The sequence below is a fragment of the Leptonychotes weddellii genome, chromosome X (assembly GCF_054177405.1).
Source record: "Leptonychotes weddellii isolate Sample4059 chromosome X, ASM5417740v2, whole genome shotgun sequence".
Classification (NCBI taxonomy): domain Eukaryota; kingdom Metazoa; phylum Chordata; class Mammalia; order Carnivora; family Phocidae; genus Leptonychotes; species Leptonychotes weddellii.
The window spans coordinates 26224417-26241595 of record NC_138385.1 but is presented as its reverse complement, the minus strand read 5'-3'; the positions used below and the strand labels follow the sequence as shown (position 1 = coordinate 26241595).

Genomic DNA, 17179 nt, shown 5'->3' with positions numbered 1-17179 from the left:
AGATTGCCCATTAGAGAAGTTCCTTTCACTGGTTGAAAAAAATTAATTTTCTGCCTAGTTTTTTTTTTTTAAGTTATGTAACAAAAGTGTCATAAATTTCTTCAGTTTCTGTTTCTGGGTGTGGGTGAAAAACATTCCAGGCCTGTCTGATCTAAAAACTAACCATGGCACTAACTTAGAAACTACAGTTTCTAAGACTGAACCACAGGGGCCTACAACTAGGAGAAAAACTTTATGTACCATCTCTTAAGGGACAAGAGCATCTTCTGTATTTTCTTTAAAGATTTTATTTATTTGAGAGCGAGAAGGCACAAGCAGAGGGAGCGACAGAGGGAGAGGGAGAAGCAGGTTCCCTGCAGGGCTCGATCCCAGGATCCTGGGATCATGACCTGAGCCGAAGGCAGACGCTTCACCGAAGGCAGACGCTTCACCGACTGAGCCACCCAGGCGCCCTGCATTTTCTGTATTTAAATACTTCTTTGCATAGCCTTTGAAGGAGTAAATACATTAGATCTGAGTTTTGGGGTTTGTTTTTAAAGACTTTATTTTTGTAGAGAAGTTTTAGATTTACAACAAAACTGAGGGGAAGGTACAGAGATTTCCCATGTACCCTCTGCCCCCACCATTCATGGCCTCCCCCATTATCTGCATCCCCCCCCCTCCCCAGGGTGGTACATTTGACACAACTGATGAACCTACGTTGATACATCCTAACCACTCACAGTCCATACTTTACCTTCAGGCTCCCTCTTGGTGTCGTCTGTACTATGGGTTTGGACAAATGTATAATGACACGTGTCTGTCATCATAGCCTCGTACAGAGTATTTTCATTGCCCTCAAACTCCTCTGTCCTCTCCCTGTTCATCTTTCCCTCCGCAGCCCCTACAGCACTGATCCTTCATTGTCTCCACAGTGCTGCCTTTTCCAGAGGGTCCTGTGGTTCGGGATCCTACAGCATGCAGCCTTTTCAGATTGATTGGCTTCTTTCACTTCATAATGCGCGTTTACATTTCCTCCGTGTCTTTTCCTGGCTTGATACCTCTTTTTTACCATGCTGAATAATATTCCGTTGTCTGGGTGCACTGCAGTTTAAATATCCACCTGCTGAAGGATGTCTTCGTCGCTTCTGAGTCTTGGCCGTTATGAATAAAGCTGCTGTAAACGTCTGTGTGCAGTGTTTCGCATGGACATAAGTTTTTGACTCCTTTAGGTAAATACCGGGGAATGTGATGGCTGATCATATGGTAAGAGTATGTGGCGTTTTGTAAGAAACTACCAAACTCTGCCCCCAGAGTGGCTGCAGTATCTTGCATTCCCGCCAGCAGCGAGAGAGCATGCTTGTCGCTCCGTGCCCCCCCCCCCCCGCCCCCGGCATTTGCTGATGGCACTGCTCTGGGTCATGGCCATTCTAATAGGTGTGTGTAGTGGCATCTTGTTGTTGTAATTTGCATTTCCCTGATGACATATGGTGCGGAACATCTTTTCAGACGCTTCTTTGCCATCTATAGTTCTTCTTTGGTGAGGTGCCTGTTTTCTTATTGTTTTAAGAATTCTGTGTATATTTGGGGTAGCAGTCCTTTATCAGATGTGTCTTGCAAATATTTTCTCTGAGTCTGTGGCTTGTTTTCTTATCCTCTTACTATTGATTTTTGCAGGGCCGAAGTTTTTAATTTTAACGAAGCCCAGCTGACTGATTATTTCTTTTCTAGATCCTGTCTTCGGTCTTGTATCTAAAAAGTCGTCACCACACTGCAGCTCATCTAGCTTTTTCCCTATGTCATCTCCTAAGAGTTTTATGGTTTTGCACTTTACATTTAGGTTTGTGATCCATTGTGAGTCTAGTTTTGTGAGTGGCGTAAGGACTGTGTCTAGATTCATTGTTTTGCATATGGACATCTGTCTAGTTGTTCCAGCACCATTTGTTGAAGAGACTGTCTTTGCCCCCTTGTCAAAGATCAGTTGACTGTATTTATGAGAGTATCTGATGTGCAAAAGAATCCCCTGGAGAATCGCTGTCAAAATGCTGATGCCTCGGCCCTGGGCAGAACCTGTAAGTAGGATTCCCGGGAGAGGGCTTGAGGGATCTGCACTTTATACAGCTACAGATGACTCGGAGGTAATAAGTCAAGGGTTTGGGACTCGTCACTGTTAGGTCATTCTTAAAATTGCCTTCCTTTTCTGTAGAGCCTTTGCACAGCTCCCATTATGGCTGAGGTAGGGCTTGACTCTGGCTTCTGCCAGCTACTATAAGACAGAACCCTCTGACACCCTAGACAGAGAAGCGTCACGAGCACCTTCTGTGGGCTCGCACCGCACTGGGTGCTAATGCTCACTGGGGAAAGGTGTGTGTAGAGGTTCGGGATGGGAAATAAGGTGCCAGCATTGCTGCTTATTGAAGGCATTTAAAGCCACACCTGGAGTAAGACACGTAGAAAACCATTGTGTTCTGGAACGTTGATCTGGCAGGGGTCAGAGGGCACTAATAATGAAGGTCAGAGAGGTCCTTCTGGAAAGGACATGAAGCCCGAAGTGATGAGGGCATGAAACAGGGTGAGGGTTCCAGGAATGTCGCAGGAGAGAATCCAAGAAGCTTTGCAAAGGAAGAAGTAACAGAATTTGGTGACAGAATATGGCGAAAGGGGAGGGAGGAAAGGGTGATTTCAAAGGCTGTAATCAAGGAGTCCAGAGAAAACGAGCTCTGGCTGATGGGAATGGGGAAGGTCAGAAGACAGGCAGTTTGGCAGGGAAGAGAGGGCATAAGGGCGTTGACTTTGAGGCCAGAGTGGAGGACTCAAATGGAGCAGTTAGAAATCTGGGACTAGCTCCAAGGAATCCCCAGTGTAGAAATTCTAGTCAAGGGACAGACATGATAAACTGGGGGAGAATGGATGAGAGAGTAAGCGGTAGAAAGGAATGTGCAGAGGGCGGAGGACTGAATGTGAATCCTCTGAAAAGGGGAAAGGGAGGAGAAGCCATGACAACAAGGCAGGCAGGCAGAAGGGCCAGAGGAGAACCATGGAATTCAGCAGATGAGGCATTTTCAAGAAGCCTGAAACTTCTCATGCTGGCCTCATAACATCTCTCATACAGAAGATGAAAAGGAGTCAGAGCTCCTACAGTTTCCATAGCTGTTGAAAGCACCAGTGTTGGGGCGCCTGGGTGGCTCATTCGGTGAAGCGTCTGCCTTCGGCTCAGGTCATGATCCCCAGGGTCCTGGGATCGAGCCCCCATCGGGCTCTCGGCTCAGCAGGGAGCCTGCTTCTCCCTCTCCCTCTGCCTGCCACTCCCCCTGCTTGTGTGCTCTCTGTCTCTTCCTCTGACAAATAAATAAAATCTTTAAAAAAAAAGAAAGAAAGAAAATACAAGTGTTTGGGGCGCCTGGCTGGGCGACTCTTGATCTCAGGGTCGTGAGTTCGAGCCCCACATTGGGTATAGAGCTTACTTAAAAAAAAAAGAAAAGAAGAAAGTACCAGTGTTCATCAAAAAGGAACATTCGTTTCTTCCCAGAGTATGAAATGGAGCCACATTATAAAATAGGGTTTTAAGAAAAGTTTTCTTTCCATATTGCAAATTTTCCCTTTCATGGTCCTCTTCAGCCATTTAAAAGAAAACAAACGTCTGCCTTTGTTTCCTAAACACCTTGTGAAAAATAATCCAGAAGGTTGTCTCATTATATCTTGCAGGCACAGCAGCCTGGGAAAAATTCTTCAATGTGAAGACATCTATAGGGAAGGTCAACACATTGGTTGTTCCTTTGCTCTGACTAATTTGAAGGATTCCAGTTTTGAACAACACAGTGTCCAAATAGTGGTCAAGGATAATGCAGGAAAAATTAGACCATCCTTCAATATAGTGCCTTTAACTTCTCATGGTAAGTTTTAGAAATGCTGTACAACAGTGTGGATAAAAGTGTTACGTCTTTTGAACAGTCAATACAGAGAATAAAAAAGGGATGACTTTGGTTTTAAGATTTTCCCAGAAAAAAAAAAAAAGGACTGTATTTATACCTTTATTTGATTTTTTTTAAAGCAGCAGGCTTGGAAATTCTAATATTTCTTGAGTATATGTGCCACATGCTTTGCTCTTGTTTGCTTCTGAGTGTGCCAAGACTTCGAACACGCAGTCAGTTGTAGAACCGAGACTGGAACCAGGCTCTCTGACTCTTAAGATCTGTTCTCTTTTGCTGATGATGCTCGAGAGGATGATGCTGCAGAATAAAATCAAATATGGTTCCTGAATAATCTTTCTCTTAGTTGAAAAAAGGCTTCGACTGGAGGAGGAGCGATCGGAAATGATTTAAACTAGCTAACGTGCAGGGTGGCGTAGGCCCCGACCACTCAGAACAGCCAACGCAGCTGAATGTTGGCCTATTAGAAAGAGGCCTTGACTTGAAAACACAGTATCTGCTTGAGCTCCTAGGTCTTCACTTTGGACAAAGCATATAAACTCTCTTTAAGTGTTTCCTCATCTGTAAAACAGGGTCCGAAGTCCTTCTTGACCTCAAAGGATTGTCTGAAGTTTCAAATGATGTGAGGTATATAAGTATTTTGTAAATCTCTAAAGCAGACTACTACTATAAGCATCGTGTTTATTTATTTGTTGTAAGATTCCAACAGGGAGCGCAGATTCTGGTTAAGTGGTATACAGAAAATTTACAGGCACATAGCCATGAATTGACAAAGGTTCCCAAGTCTGGGAGCAGAACACTATTTACCACCCCTTCAGATAGTCACGCAAGTGAATTCTAATTGTGGACCGAAGGCCAGGGGAGTGAGGTCGTGGTAACTTGCCCAAGTGGGATAATCTGAAGCAAAGCCCTTTGCTGTCCTCCCCCTTGCTTGGCGGATTGTCCTCGGTGAACCTTTTATTTTATTTTATTTTGTTTATTTATTTTAAAGATTTTATTTATTTATTTGACACACAGAGACACAGCGAGAGAGGGAACACCAGTGGGGAGTGGGAGAGGGAGAAGCAGGCTTCCCGCCCAGCAGGGAGCCTGACGACGTGGGGCTCGATCCCAGGACCCTGGGATCATGACCTGAGCTGAAGGCAGATGCCTAACGACTGAGCCACCCAGGCGCCCCCTCGGTGGACCTTTTAAAGCTCATTTTCCTCTTCTTCCTGGAGATTAGTGGTGACATAAAGGGAGATCCTTCTCAGCTGGAAGATGATATCTTCGAGTTGTGTTCTGCTCATCTTCCATTCTCTTCTGTCACTTAGTCTTTAGTTGACTCCTGAAAAACTAAATTGACTAGGCTAATTTTTTTTTACTTTAATTGTGGTTATAATCACATAACATTAGATTTCCCATCGTAACCGTTTCTAAGCATACAGTTCAGTAATGTTAAGTATATTTACATTGTTGTGCAACAGATCTCCAGAACTTTCTCACCTTTTGAAACTGAAACTCTATGCCCCCTAAACACTAATTTCCCCTCCCGTAGCCCTTGATAACCAGCTTTCTCTTTTCTGTTTCTATGGTTCTATTTTAGATCCCTCATATGGGTGGAATCCTACGGTGTTTGTCCTTTTATGATGGGCTTATTTCACTTAGTCTAATGTCCTTGAGGTTTGTCCATGTTGCAGTATGTGACAGAGACTAGGCTAATGTTTTATAATTTTTTTTTTAAAGATTTTTATTTATTTATTTGAGACAGAGAGAATGAGAGAGACAGAGAGCACATGAGAGGGGGGAGGGTCAGAGGGAGAAGCAGACTCTCTGCCGAGCAAGGAGCCCGATGCGGGACTCGATCCCGGGACTCCAGGATCATGACCTGAGCCGAAGGCAGTCGCTTAACCAACTGAGCCACACAGGCGCCCTAGGCTAATGTTTTAATTGTGGTCTTTGATTGACGCAAGTGAGTGGCAGCTGAGGAAACCCCTGGTGCCCCTCATTATCCATTAGGTGGATGCACATCTGGACCCAAGTGCTTCTTTTCTTTATTCTCTGTGTCACAGCTGGATATCCTGATTATACCCCAGCCGTGTTCTAACCGGATCGATGCAGGTCAGAGTTCACGTCATCTGCCAGACACCCCAGAGATGTTCTTTGGATCCATTTTATGAGCAGTTTAAAATAAGCTTTCTACATTAATCATGACCTTCATTATGTCTACCCATATATGAACCTCATCACAAATACTCTGGAAGCTAATTTGTGTTCTCCTGTTTCTGTCTTTCAGTGAAACCTGATCCCCCACGTATTAAACGTCTCTTCTTCCAAAATGGTAACTTGTATGTGCAATGGAAGAATCCACAGAATTTTTACAGCAGATGTTTATCTTATCAAGTAGAAGTCAATAACAGCCAAACTGAGACGAATGATATTTTCTACGTAAGTTTTTCCTAGCTAGTTGATTTTATTTGGATATTTTTCTTTCACTTGAATTTCTTGTAGGGTAAGAAATGGAAACATCAGTGAAATGTAGCTCTTAGATTTGTCACCTGATGATGATGATGATGATGGTGATGATGAAATTTCTTGTCTGAAATAGGGCATGGTGGAAGGTTTGATGGTTTATGGTAGGAGCATTAGCTGTAAGATTCAAGCCATTCATCAATTCATTTGCTGAACACATTTTTATTATATATCTGCCACGTGCCAGGCACTGTTTTATGTGCACATGACCCTGACGAAAAGGTCTCTTTTTTCCGTGAAGCCTACCTACTAGGAAGTACGTATGTAAATGAGCAAGCTAATCTCAGAGCATGAATGCTATGAAGAAAATCAGATGGGTCATGTAGTAGCATGATGGGAGGGCCTGCGGGAATATGAGGTTGGGTCGTCATCCGAAGTGACGACATTTGAGATAAGACCAGAGTGACAAGCAGGGGCTAGCCATGTGAAGATCTGGGGGTGGAAGGGACAGCAAGTACAAAGACTCTGAGGCAAGAATGAGCTTGGCATGTGTGGGAGACAGAAAGGAGACTGGTGTGGCCAAAATAGAGTAGGGAAAGACATGTAAGCAGGAGGCCAGGGTCCGATGCGGTAGATACTTCGAGGCTCTGGTGGTGGCCATTCCATGGTCTTGGAGTTCGTGGCAACTAGAGTCATCAAATGTGAGTAGCCCGTAGTTGTTGGATTCGGTACATTTACGCCATTGGGAATCTAGTACAAAACATACTAACGAGAGGTCCTTGTGGACCACTGGGCATAACAGGATGTGGTGTAACCTCAGAGCATCGGTCCCATTGTTCCGCTTTACGGTAGAGGTCACACACTCGGGCCTTCAACGCTTTTGTCTGAGCTACAAACCAAGTGGGGTTTTGCTTAAATTCAAAAATTTTTGCCCAGATTTAAATACCGTGGTCCCCAGGGAGTGTAGTTTCCATAAGGTGGCACCTCAAGACCACAGGGACTGTGCTGGTCACTGGCGTGCCAGCCACCCCAGGCCCCGGGGTGCATTGGAGTTGGAGAAGTTCGAGACCAAGGGTTTTATATTGGCTTTTAAAGGAGCCCCACATCTTGCACAGGGACAAATTCCTTGGTCCAGTTGTTTTAGCTCGCCGTGGGAGTTTCAAAATACTTACTAAAACAAGCCAGCGTTGACGGGCTGTAACCCCAGAGGGAGTGCCCAGGTCCACAGCTGACCAGAGCGTTTCTGGGCAATCGCAGGTGAATCTGTTTGCTGAAATAGAATAATCACTCTCCATGCCAGAAACCGGTGTCCCCATATGGTACTGCAAAGGGAAAAAGCAGAGGGCTTCCAAGTGGGGAGAAGGTGAGGCTTGGATTTACAACGAAGTCAGCTGTCAGAACGACTACTCCGGCCTTTACTGTTCTCCTCTGTCTGAAATCCTGAGACACATGCTGCTTGTATTACTCACTTGGCACCGAATTACGTCCTGCTGGTTCCCCTGATCACATGGGTAGGCCTTGTGTCCCAACTAAAAATAAAAGCTCCCGTAGGCAGGAGTTAGGTGGTGTTTACTTTGTGCGGCTCCTGCTAATAGTGGCTGACGTGGATGGAGCGATTACTATGGAGTAGGCGTTTTCATAAGCACCTTATCTCAGCTGTCTCGTGTAGTCCTCACGGTAACCCTGAGGATCCGGGGCCTTGCTTTTGTCCCCGTTTCACAGATGAGAAAAAGGCAATCTCAGAGGTTTACTCCTAAGGTAAGTGGTAGAATCAAGATTTCAGCAGGTCTGACTCTAAAGCTTGTGTCCCTAACCCCGGGGGCCACCTCAGTACTTCCTTTTAACTGTCCTGGCAGTCACTTGTTAAGTGTTTATGATGGGCTGCACAGATCCTCTTCCCGGCACTTCTACAGTAGCCTCTAACAGTCCATGAAATGCTTCTATCTTAACCTGTATTTTATTGAGAAACTAAGGCTCAGAGAGGTAAAGTCACTTGCTGCAGGCCACACAGCTGATAATTTGGTCTTTATGTATTCAAAGGTTGGTCTTCACGTATTAAACTTTGATCAAGAGCGTTTGGTCTAACACCATGTGCATAGTCCTCACTTAAGAAACTCTTGTTGAGGGGCACCTGGGTGGCTCAGTTGGTTAAGCGATCGCCTTCGGCTCAGGTCATGATCCTGGAGTCCCAGGATCGAGTCCCACATCAGGCTCCCTGCTCAGCGGGGAGTCTGCTTCTCCCTCTGATGCTCCCCCCTCTCATGCTCTCTCTCTCTCTCATTCTCTCTCTCAAATAAATAAATAAAATCTTTAAAAAAAAAAAAAAAAAAACTCTTGTTGAACTGAGTTACCTTTTTTTTTCCCCACAAACTTCTGCACTGAAGAGAATGTACATACTATGGAATTTATCCTCCTAAATCCGAACCGTAGTCTGTTTGGAATTAACTCTGTTGATACATTTGAGTTGAATGTTCTTTCTCCTAGCAGATGTTCACCAGCTGCTTCCTCTCCTAAAATGTCATCAGCTTTTTGTGTGCTCACTGATTTTGAGCTCTGCTGGTTAGACCTTTTTTTTCCCCCTTTTTGCAAGATTTTTTTAGGAATTATTTTGCCTGGTGTTGTAGTTAAGAGGGGGAAGTAGGCTGGGACATGACCTGGTGCCATCACATGGGAGCTCTGGTCACAGGTCGCTCATGACAGAATCACAAAGCAAGGAACGACCTTTGACCACCCCGCTTCTCCACAGATGACCTATCTACTCAGTCCTCTGTGCCCTTGTTTTCCTTTTCTCACAGAGTTATCTGAGCAGCCGATAAACTATGCAAGGGAATTTACGTTTGAACAAGAGCCCAGAACCTTCAATTTACAGTGATATGCCAGTTTTGGAACGTACATGTATCTGGGAGATGGCCCAGGGGAGGGAGACAGGAACCTGCAACCTGATCCCTCAAGTGGTAGTTGGTACTTGGGATTCCCCCCCAGGTCTCTGATTCCCAAGTGGCTTTTTCTCTGCCGCATATGAAGTATCGACAGGATGCTCTTTATCATTCAGTTGGCCTTTCAGCTCCTCACAGATGCGGCTAGGGACCATTTAGTAAATAACATTCAAGGTCAAAAATCAGCGCTGTGTGTTCTGGTCTTCATCTCATGTTTAAACGTCTCTTTGAAAGAAGTTGACTGTTTGTTCCAGCTTTATTGAGGTACGATTGACAAGTAAAACCATATATATTTGGGTTGTACGGTGTGATTGTTTTCAAGGTGTACACCGTGATGACTTAATATACATATGTCTTCTGAGATGATTACCACAATCATGCTAATTAATACATCTATCGCATCACACAGTTACCTTTTTTTAAATGGTGAGAACACTGAAGATCTACTCTCTAAGCAGATTTCAAGTATACAATGTGGCATTATTTAACTATAATCACCATGCTGTACATTAGGTCCCCAGAGCTTACAACTAGAAGTTTATATACCCTTTTGCCCAACATCTCCCCATTTCCCCCGATCACCCAGCCCCTGGCAACCACCATTCTACTCTCTGCCTCTATGAGCTCATTTTAGATTCCACGTTTAATGGAGGTCATACAGTGTTTGTCTTTCTCTGACTTACTTCACTTAGCACAGTGCCCTCGAGTTTCATCCATGTTGTCATAAATGGTAGGATTTCCTTCTGTCCCATGGCTGGATGATATTCCATTATATATATACCACATCTTTATCTATTCATCTATCAGTGCACACTTGGCTTACTTCCATATCTTGGCTATTGTAAATAACGCTGCAGCAAACATAGGGGTGTGTATATCTTGTATCTTTTCTTTCTTTTTTCTTCTTTCTTTTTGTTAGACAGAGAGCACGTGAGCAGGGACAGGGGGCGGAGGGAGAGAGAGAATCCCAAGCAGGCTCCACACCCAGCGCAGAGCCCGACGCAGGGCTTGATCTCACAACCCTGAGATCACGACCAGAGCCGAAGTCAAGAGTTGGACACTTAGCCAACTAAGCCACCCAGGCGCCCCAGCAGTGCATGTATCTTTTCAAATTAGTGTTTTCATTTTCTTTTTTTCCCAAAGATTGATTTACTTATTTTAGAGAGAGAGCACGTGTGTGAGGGGAGAATGAGAGGGAGACAATCTTAAGCAGACTTCCCATTGATGCGGGGCTCCATCCCACAACCGTTGAGATCATGACCTGAGCTGAAACCAAGAGTCAGAGGATTCACCGACTGAGCCACCCAGGCGCCCCCATTTTCTTCAGAGACCCAGTAGTAGAGTTACTGAATCATATGATATTTTTTTTTAATTGAAGTATAATTGACATATGGTGTTAGTTTCAGGTGTACAACATATGTTTTCAACAATTCTGTACATTTCTCAGTGCTCACCATAAGCGTCACCATCTGTCACCATACAATGTTATCACGATATTATTGACTATATTCCCTATGCTGGTAGTTCTATTTTTAACTTTTTGAGGAAGCTCCATACTGTTTTCCATAGTGGCTGCACCAATTCACATTCCCACCAACACTTCTAAGAGCAGAAATTGAGAGTGCTAGATGCTTCACATCCTCAGCAATACTTGGTATTGTCTGGTAGGTGTGTGTATTGTTATTTTGTGGATTTAATTTGCATTTCCCTGATAACTAATGAAGTTGAGCACTTTTGCACATGTTGCTTATCGATTTGAATACCCTCTTGTGAAACGCCTGTTCACATCTTTTGCCAGTTTTTATGTTGGGTTGTCTGTCTTTTCCTTATTAATTGGTGGGATATAGGTATATATGTGTGTGTGTATTATATATAAATGTAAGTATATATTATATGATATGTATATATGCAAGTCCGTTGTCAGGAATTGCAAATAACTTCTCTCACTCTATACATGACTTTTTTTTTATTTCCTTAATAGGATATCTTTGATGAACAGAAGAAGTTTGCAATTTTAGTATAGATGACTTTATAACAATTTTTCCTTTAGGGTTAATATTTTTTGGTTTTATTTAAGAAATCTGCTTCAAGGTCATGAAGATGTTCTACATTTTCTTCTAAAATCTTGCTGTATTTATGTATTTGTTTATTCAGTTTAACTTTCACATTTAGATCTGCAGTCCATCTGGAAATGACTTCATAAATAGTGTGAGGTAGGGGTCAAGATTCTTTTTTTTCCTGTATGGATATGTAATTGACCCAGCACCACTTATTAAAAAAAAAAACAAAAACAAACCTTCTTTCACTGCACCTGGTCCTCTTTTGATGGGATAATAGGGAACCTTGTTAGAAATGGTTAAATGATATAATGTAGTCTCTTAAATTTTTTGAATTTATTTGTTTTTTATATCTTCAAGGTTGAAGAGGCCAAATGTCAGAATTCAGAATTTGAGGGAAACCTGGAGGTCAGTAAATTCAACTTTAGCTATTTGGGCTTAAAGTCATAGAATAATTGGGGGTGGGGCAGGGCGACCATAGCCTAAATTTGAACTGCTTTGAGAAAAACAGACTCCTTTATTCTCTGGGTTATTGCCAATTTTTATTTGAGGAGTTAAAGTCAGATAATTTGGACTGCAGTCCAAGTCTTAATCATATACAGAATTTGGCAGATAATTATATTTAGGATTCAGAAGCAGAGAAAGAGAATAAGCTGATAACATTCCTGTGTGTTTTTATTTTATATCTAAGGGTACAATTTGTTTCATGGTCCCTGGTGTTCTTCCTGATACTTTGAACACGGTCAGAATAAGAGTCAGAACAAATAAATTATGCTATGAGGATGACAAACTCTGGAGTAATTGGAGTCAAGCGATGAGTATAGGTAAGAGAACAGGATTTCATTAAAATTTAAACGACTGATGCATGGAAACTAAGCTGAAGCAGAAAATAGATTGGGGTAAAGGATTGTTCTGCGTTATTGATGTCATCCAGAGAATATCTACAATTGAACTGTATTTTCTGTTTAATTACTGTCAAATCACCCAGGTTTAATTCACAATGTACAGCTCTTTGAAAATCCACAATCCAAAAGGTGTTATTCTCTCTTCCGTCCTGTCTCCATCTTCTTAACAACCTGAACAAAAATATCAGAAGGCAGGCACGATTAAATCTGCAGATTGTGCAATGCTAGAGAGCTAGCCTGTGTGCTGGTGACAGAATCGAGAGTAGAACAGTGACCTTGATGTCATTTAATAGAGATCAAACTGTATCTAGGTTTGAAAACAACAGTTTCATTTATTAATGGAGTGGCTGAGCAAACTGTGTGTCCGGCCCAAGTACAAGATTGGAAAGACCTATGCTTTATGGATGTGTGTGTGTGTGTGTGTGTGTGTGTGTGTGGTGGGGTGGGGGGAATAGGGTTTTATTGAACTGTAAGCTCAGAGTGACTCAGCATTGACTTAAATATCCCCCAAAGGCATATGCAGCCATAGGCCGCAGTGAGGGTGCAGCACCCAGAACAAGGGAGCGCTACGGGGTGGGGACACAGTGTCCCAACCACCTCACAAGTGTGCGGTATTCGATTCTGGGCACAACACTGTAGGAGGTTCAGTGGCAGACTGGAATCTAGCCTCGAAAGGGCTATCAGGATGTGAAAGAATCTCAAAACTTCGGGAGGAGTGGTTGATGAAGGAAGCTCAGGGGTGAGGAGTCCTGATTGCGGAATTCTAATAGTTGGGCTGTTGTTAGGTAGGAGAGGGAATAGGTTATTTTATTTCGTGGCTCCACGGGGCAAAATAGGGCCAACTGCAGAACCTTCTAATAGCTCTCTAACGGTCAGAGAAACAGATTGTTGAGGTAGGCAGTTCCCTATTAATTGAGGGACTGAACAAGCTATGGGCCAGGCATGGTTGTATTAGTTATGAATTGTTGCATAACAAAGCACCTCAACACTTGGTGGCTTAAAAGACACATATTTACCATCTCACAGTTCCTGTGGGTCAGGAATCAGGGCCCAGCTTAGCTCAGTACCTCTGGCTCAAGTTCTCTCGTGGGGTTACAGTCAAGCTGTTGGTTGGGCCTGCAGCCTCATCTGAAGGCTTGACTGGGGCTGGAGAACCCACTTCCAGGCTCACTTTTGTGGTCGTTGGAAAGCCTCCATTCCTTGCTGGCTGTTGGATGGAGGCTGTGGCAGGTTGAATCATATCCCTCAAAAAGATACGTTCAAGTCCCAACTCCTATACCTGTGAATGTGACTTCACTTGGAAATAGAGTTTTTGGAGATGTAATCAAGTTAGGATGAGGTCCCACTGTCTTAGAGTAGACCCTGAATCCAATGACTAGTACCCTCGTAAGAAGAGAGGATGCACAGAAACACCGAGAGACACACAGACACACAGGGAAGAAGGCCCTGGGAGGATGGAGGCAGAGAATGGAGTGATGCAACTGCGGCCATCAGGAATGATGCAGGAACACCAGCGAGTCCTGGGGGCCACCAGAAGCTAAGAAGAAGCAAGGAGGGATCTTCTCTAGAGCCTTCAGAGGCAGCATGTCCCTGCGGATACCTTGATTTTGGACTTCTAGCCTCCAGAACTGTGAGAGAATACATGCCTGTTTTAAGCCAACTGGTGTGTGGTGGTTTGCCACAGCAGCCCTAGGGAGCTAATGCAGAGGCCTCCCTCGGTGTCTTGCCCCTTGGACCTCCCCACAGGGCTGCCTCATGAAATGGCAGCTAGCTTGCTCAAGTAAGTGACCCAAGCAAGAGTGTGTGAGAGAACACCCATGTGGAAATCACAGTCTTTTATAACCTAATCTTGGAAATGACATCAGTGCTGCTATTCATTTCTTTTACAAACGAGTCTGTCAGTTCAGCCCATCCTCAAGGGGAGGAGATTATGTACGGGTGTGACTATCAGGAGGCAGGGATCATCTGGGGTCACCTTAGAGGCTAACACAATGATGCTAGGCCCTGATGTTGCTTTCTAGATGGTCATGCCCTAGTGGAAAAGATGAGCATGTAAGTAGACATGACAGTCTGTGTGTGAGATATAGCAAGGCAGTTAATAAAAAGCTCTGGAACTTTTTGGACAGTGTCGGATTTGAGGCTTGATGGCATCACTTCCGAAACCCTTCTGGACGAGCCATTGAACCCCTCTGAGCCTTGTCCTTCTCATGTGTATAAATGGGAGATACTATTACGTATCTCTATTGCATAGATATAAACATGTACAAGCCCTTGGGATGGTATCACGTATATAGTAGATGCTCAGTTAAGAAGGAGTGGTAGTTAGGGTTAATTTACATGTTCTAATAGTGATAAGTAACCAATAAGAAAAGGTAGTCACGGTTAATGAGATGACCTTTTTTAACAGGTCTAACATTGTGAATAGTGTCTGAAAACTAGTTAAGATATCCTGGTATCGGATAACCCTCAAGGTGTTTATTCCTCCGGGCGGCATTTTAGGCCCTAGAGCAGGACTGTGTTGTTCACGATTAAGGGAGCGGAAGATAAGATAATCAAAGAGTTTTGGAAAATAGGTTGGGGCGGAGCGCAGACGTATCTGTGATCTCACTAGTTTGAGCCTACCGTTGCTTGGTGTTTTTTTCTCAGAGGGGTTGATTGCTCACGTTTTGTGTTTGCTTTCCATTTGCCAGGTGAGAACACCGACCCCACGTTCTACATAAGCATGTTGCTCGCCACTCCGGTCATTGTCGCGGGCACAATCATAGTCCTTCTGCTTTATCTCAAAAGGTGAGGCCGCGGCCCCGGTCGGCCTGGCAGTTTCTGCTAGCCTGCGGGCTGCAGTTACTACTCTCTGTGAGGGTGTTGGGTGTTTGGCCCGGGTATCAGGAGCGCTTTGGCCATAAATGACCCGGCTAGTATTACTGCAGAGCAGGTTGCGGCTTAAAGCTGTGGGAAAGAGCACTTCAGCGAGTCGCATCGGGTGGACGGTGCTCTGTGCGCGCCAGCGGAGAGCCGCGGGAGCGGAGGCCAGAGCGGAGGCCGGAGCCAGCTCCCGGAGGCCGTGGCAAGGAACTGAGATTTCTTTTCCTAAGCATGACGGGGACACATTGGAGAGTTTTGAGCAGGGAAGGGCCATGACCTGATTGTACTGTCCTAAAACGTCACCGCAGTTGCTGAATGAGGAACTGGCTTGGGCAAGAATGGCAGCGGGTAGGCCAGTGAGGAGGCCTTGCTGTGGGGGGTGGCGGGGGAAAGGTGAGGGCGGCCTAACCTAGGAAGTTAGCAGCGGAGTTGGTAAGATGTGGTCAGAGGCGGGATGTATTTGAAAGGTCGAACTGAGGGTACATGCTGAAAGCTGCTCATCCGCCCGTGGAGGTCTGAGGCGGGTACTGAGGGTTCAAGGAGAGCTCAGGCTTTGGGCTTCAGCAACTTGAGTGAATGCGGGAGCCGTTTGCTGAGACGGAGAAGATTGCGAGGAGCCCTGGCTGTAGGGCGAAGGTGAGGACTTCAGGTCTGAACGGAAGTTCGAGATGCCTAGTAGATACCCAAGTAGAGATGTTAAATGGGTAGTTGTGTGATGAACCTGGAGTACAAGGGAGAGGTCTGGGCCGGAGATCGAATTTGGGGAGCCCTCGGCATGTAAACAGACCCGAAGCCCTAAGACTGGAAGAGATCACTCGCAGAGCGAGTGGGATGGAGGGCGAAGGACAGAGCCCTGGGCCACACCAACGTTTAGGGCCCAGGAGATGAGGTGGGGCCACCAAAGGGTACTCTAAGGTACAAAGATGGACAGGGAGAGAATAAGAAAGAAAAATTAAAGAAGAATGTACCCTGTTCCCAGAAGATTATTTTTTTCAAAATTATAAGCAGTAAGCCCCCATCAGGTCTACGATGAGTAAAGCACCATTATTATTTAAATACTAGGGGAGGGTGCACACACACACACACACACACACACAGAGTCATAACCATGTGAGGTTAATTTGCTTGATTGTAGTCATCATTTCATAATGTATACATATATCAAAGCGTCATGTTGTTCATCTCAAATATAATTTTTATTTGTTGAGTATATCTCAATAAAGCTGGAAAAAAAGTTTTAAAAATGATAGGGTATGAGCAGTCTGTTTCCCCTGATGGCCCCTTTGGTCTGCCCATACTGGGTGCTCTCAGGACATCGGTTTCTCAGCTTCTTGTGAAATTTCTTCACAGCCGCTTCATCATTCAAGATGACTTCTGTACCATGTCTTTAGTCCAAGTCTTCTTTTAATGTGGGTTTTTTTTTTTTTTAAAGATTTTATTTATTTGAGAGAGAGAGAGAGCACATGAGAGGGGGGAAGGTCAGAGGGAGAAGCAGACTCCCTGCCGAGCAGGGAGCCCGATGCGGGACTTGATCCTGGGACTCCAGGATCATGACCTGAGCCGAAGGCAGTCGCTTAACCAGCTGAGCCACCCAGGCGCCCTTAATGTGGCTTTTTTTAAGTGGGGCATTCCTATGGGCTGGAGGATTTGATCAAAAAATGTCTCTGTTTTCTTAAAGGCTCAAGATCATTATATTCCCTCCAATTCCTGATCCTGGCAAGATTTTTAAGGAAATGTTTGGAGACCAGAACGATGATACTCTGGTAAGTCCTGATTCCATGAAGTTTGAAATTGGTTTTTGTTGGGAGGCTATGGGATTTGTAAAGAGTTTGGTAAAATACACAAAACATAAAATTTGCCATTTTGACCATTTTTAAATGCACAGCTCGATGGCATTAGGTACATTTACAGTGTCGTGCAGCCGTCATCACGATTTCCAGAATTTTTTCATCATCCCAGATAGAAACTGTGCCCGTTAAACACTAAGTTCCCATTCTCCCCAGCCGCTGGTCACCTCTTTTCTACTTTCTGTCTCTGAATCTGCCTCTCCTGGGTACCTC

The 17179-nt window shown here is 44.4% G+C and overlaps 1 protein-coding gene across 4 annotated transcripts in view; it reads left to right on the top strand.

The window, feature by feature from the left end:
* The window catches only part of IL13RA1 (interleukin 13 receptor subunit alpha 1), a 78672-nt gene that overhangs the window by 21743 nt on the left and 39750 nt on the right, over positions 1-17179 (top strand). For all 4 annotated transcript variants that reach the window (XM_081808349.1, XM_081808350.1, XM_081808347.1 and 1 more), the window contains exons 5-10: positions 3685-3872; positions 6184-6335; positions 11713-11760; positions 12044-12176; positions 14948-15044; positions 16798-16882. In XM_081808349.1, coding sequence (XP_081664475.1) covers positions 3685-3872; positions 6184-6335; positions 11713-11760; positions 12044-12176; positions 14948-15044; positions 16798-16882 — 703 coding nt within the window. The remainder of the gene's footprint in view (positions 1-3684; positions 3873-6183; positions 6336-11712; positions 11761-12043; positions 12177-14947; positions 15045-16797; positions 16883-17179) is intronic.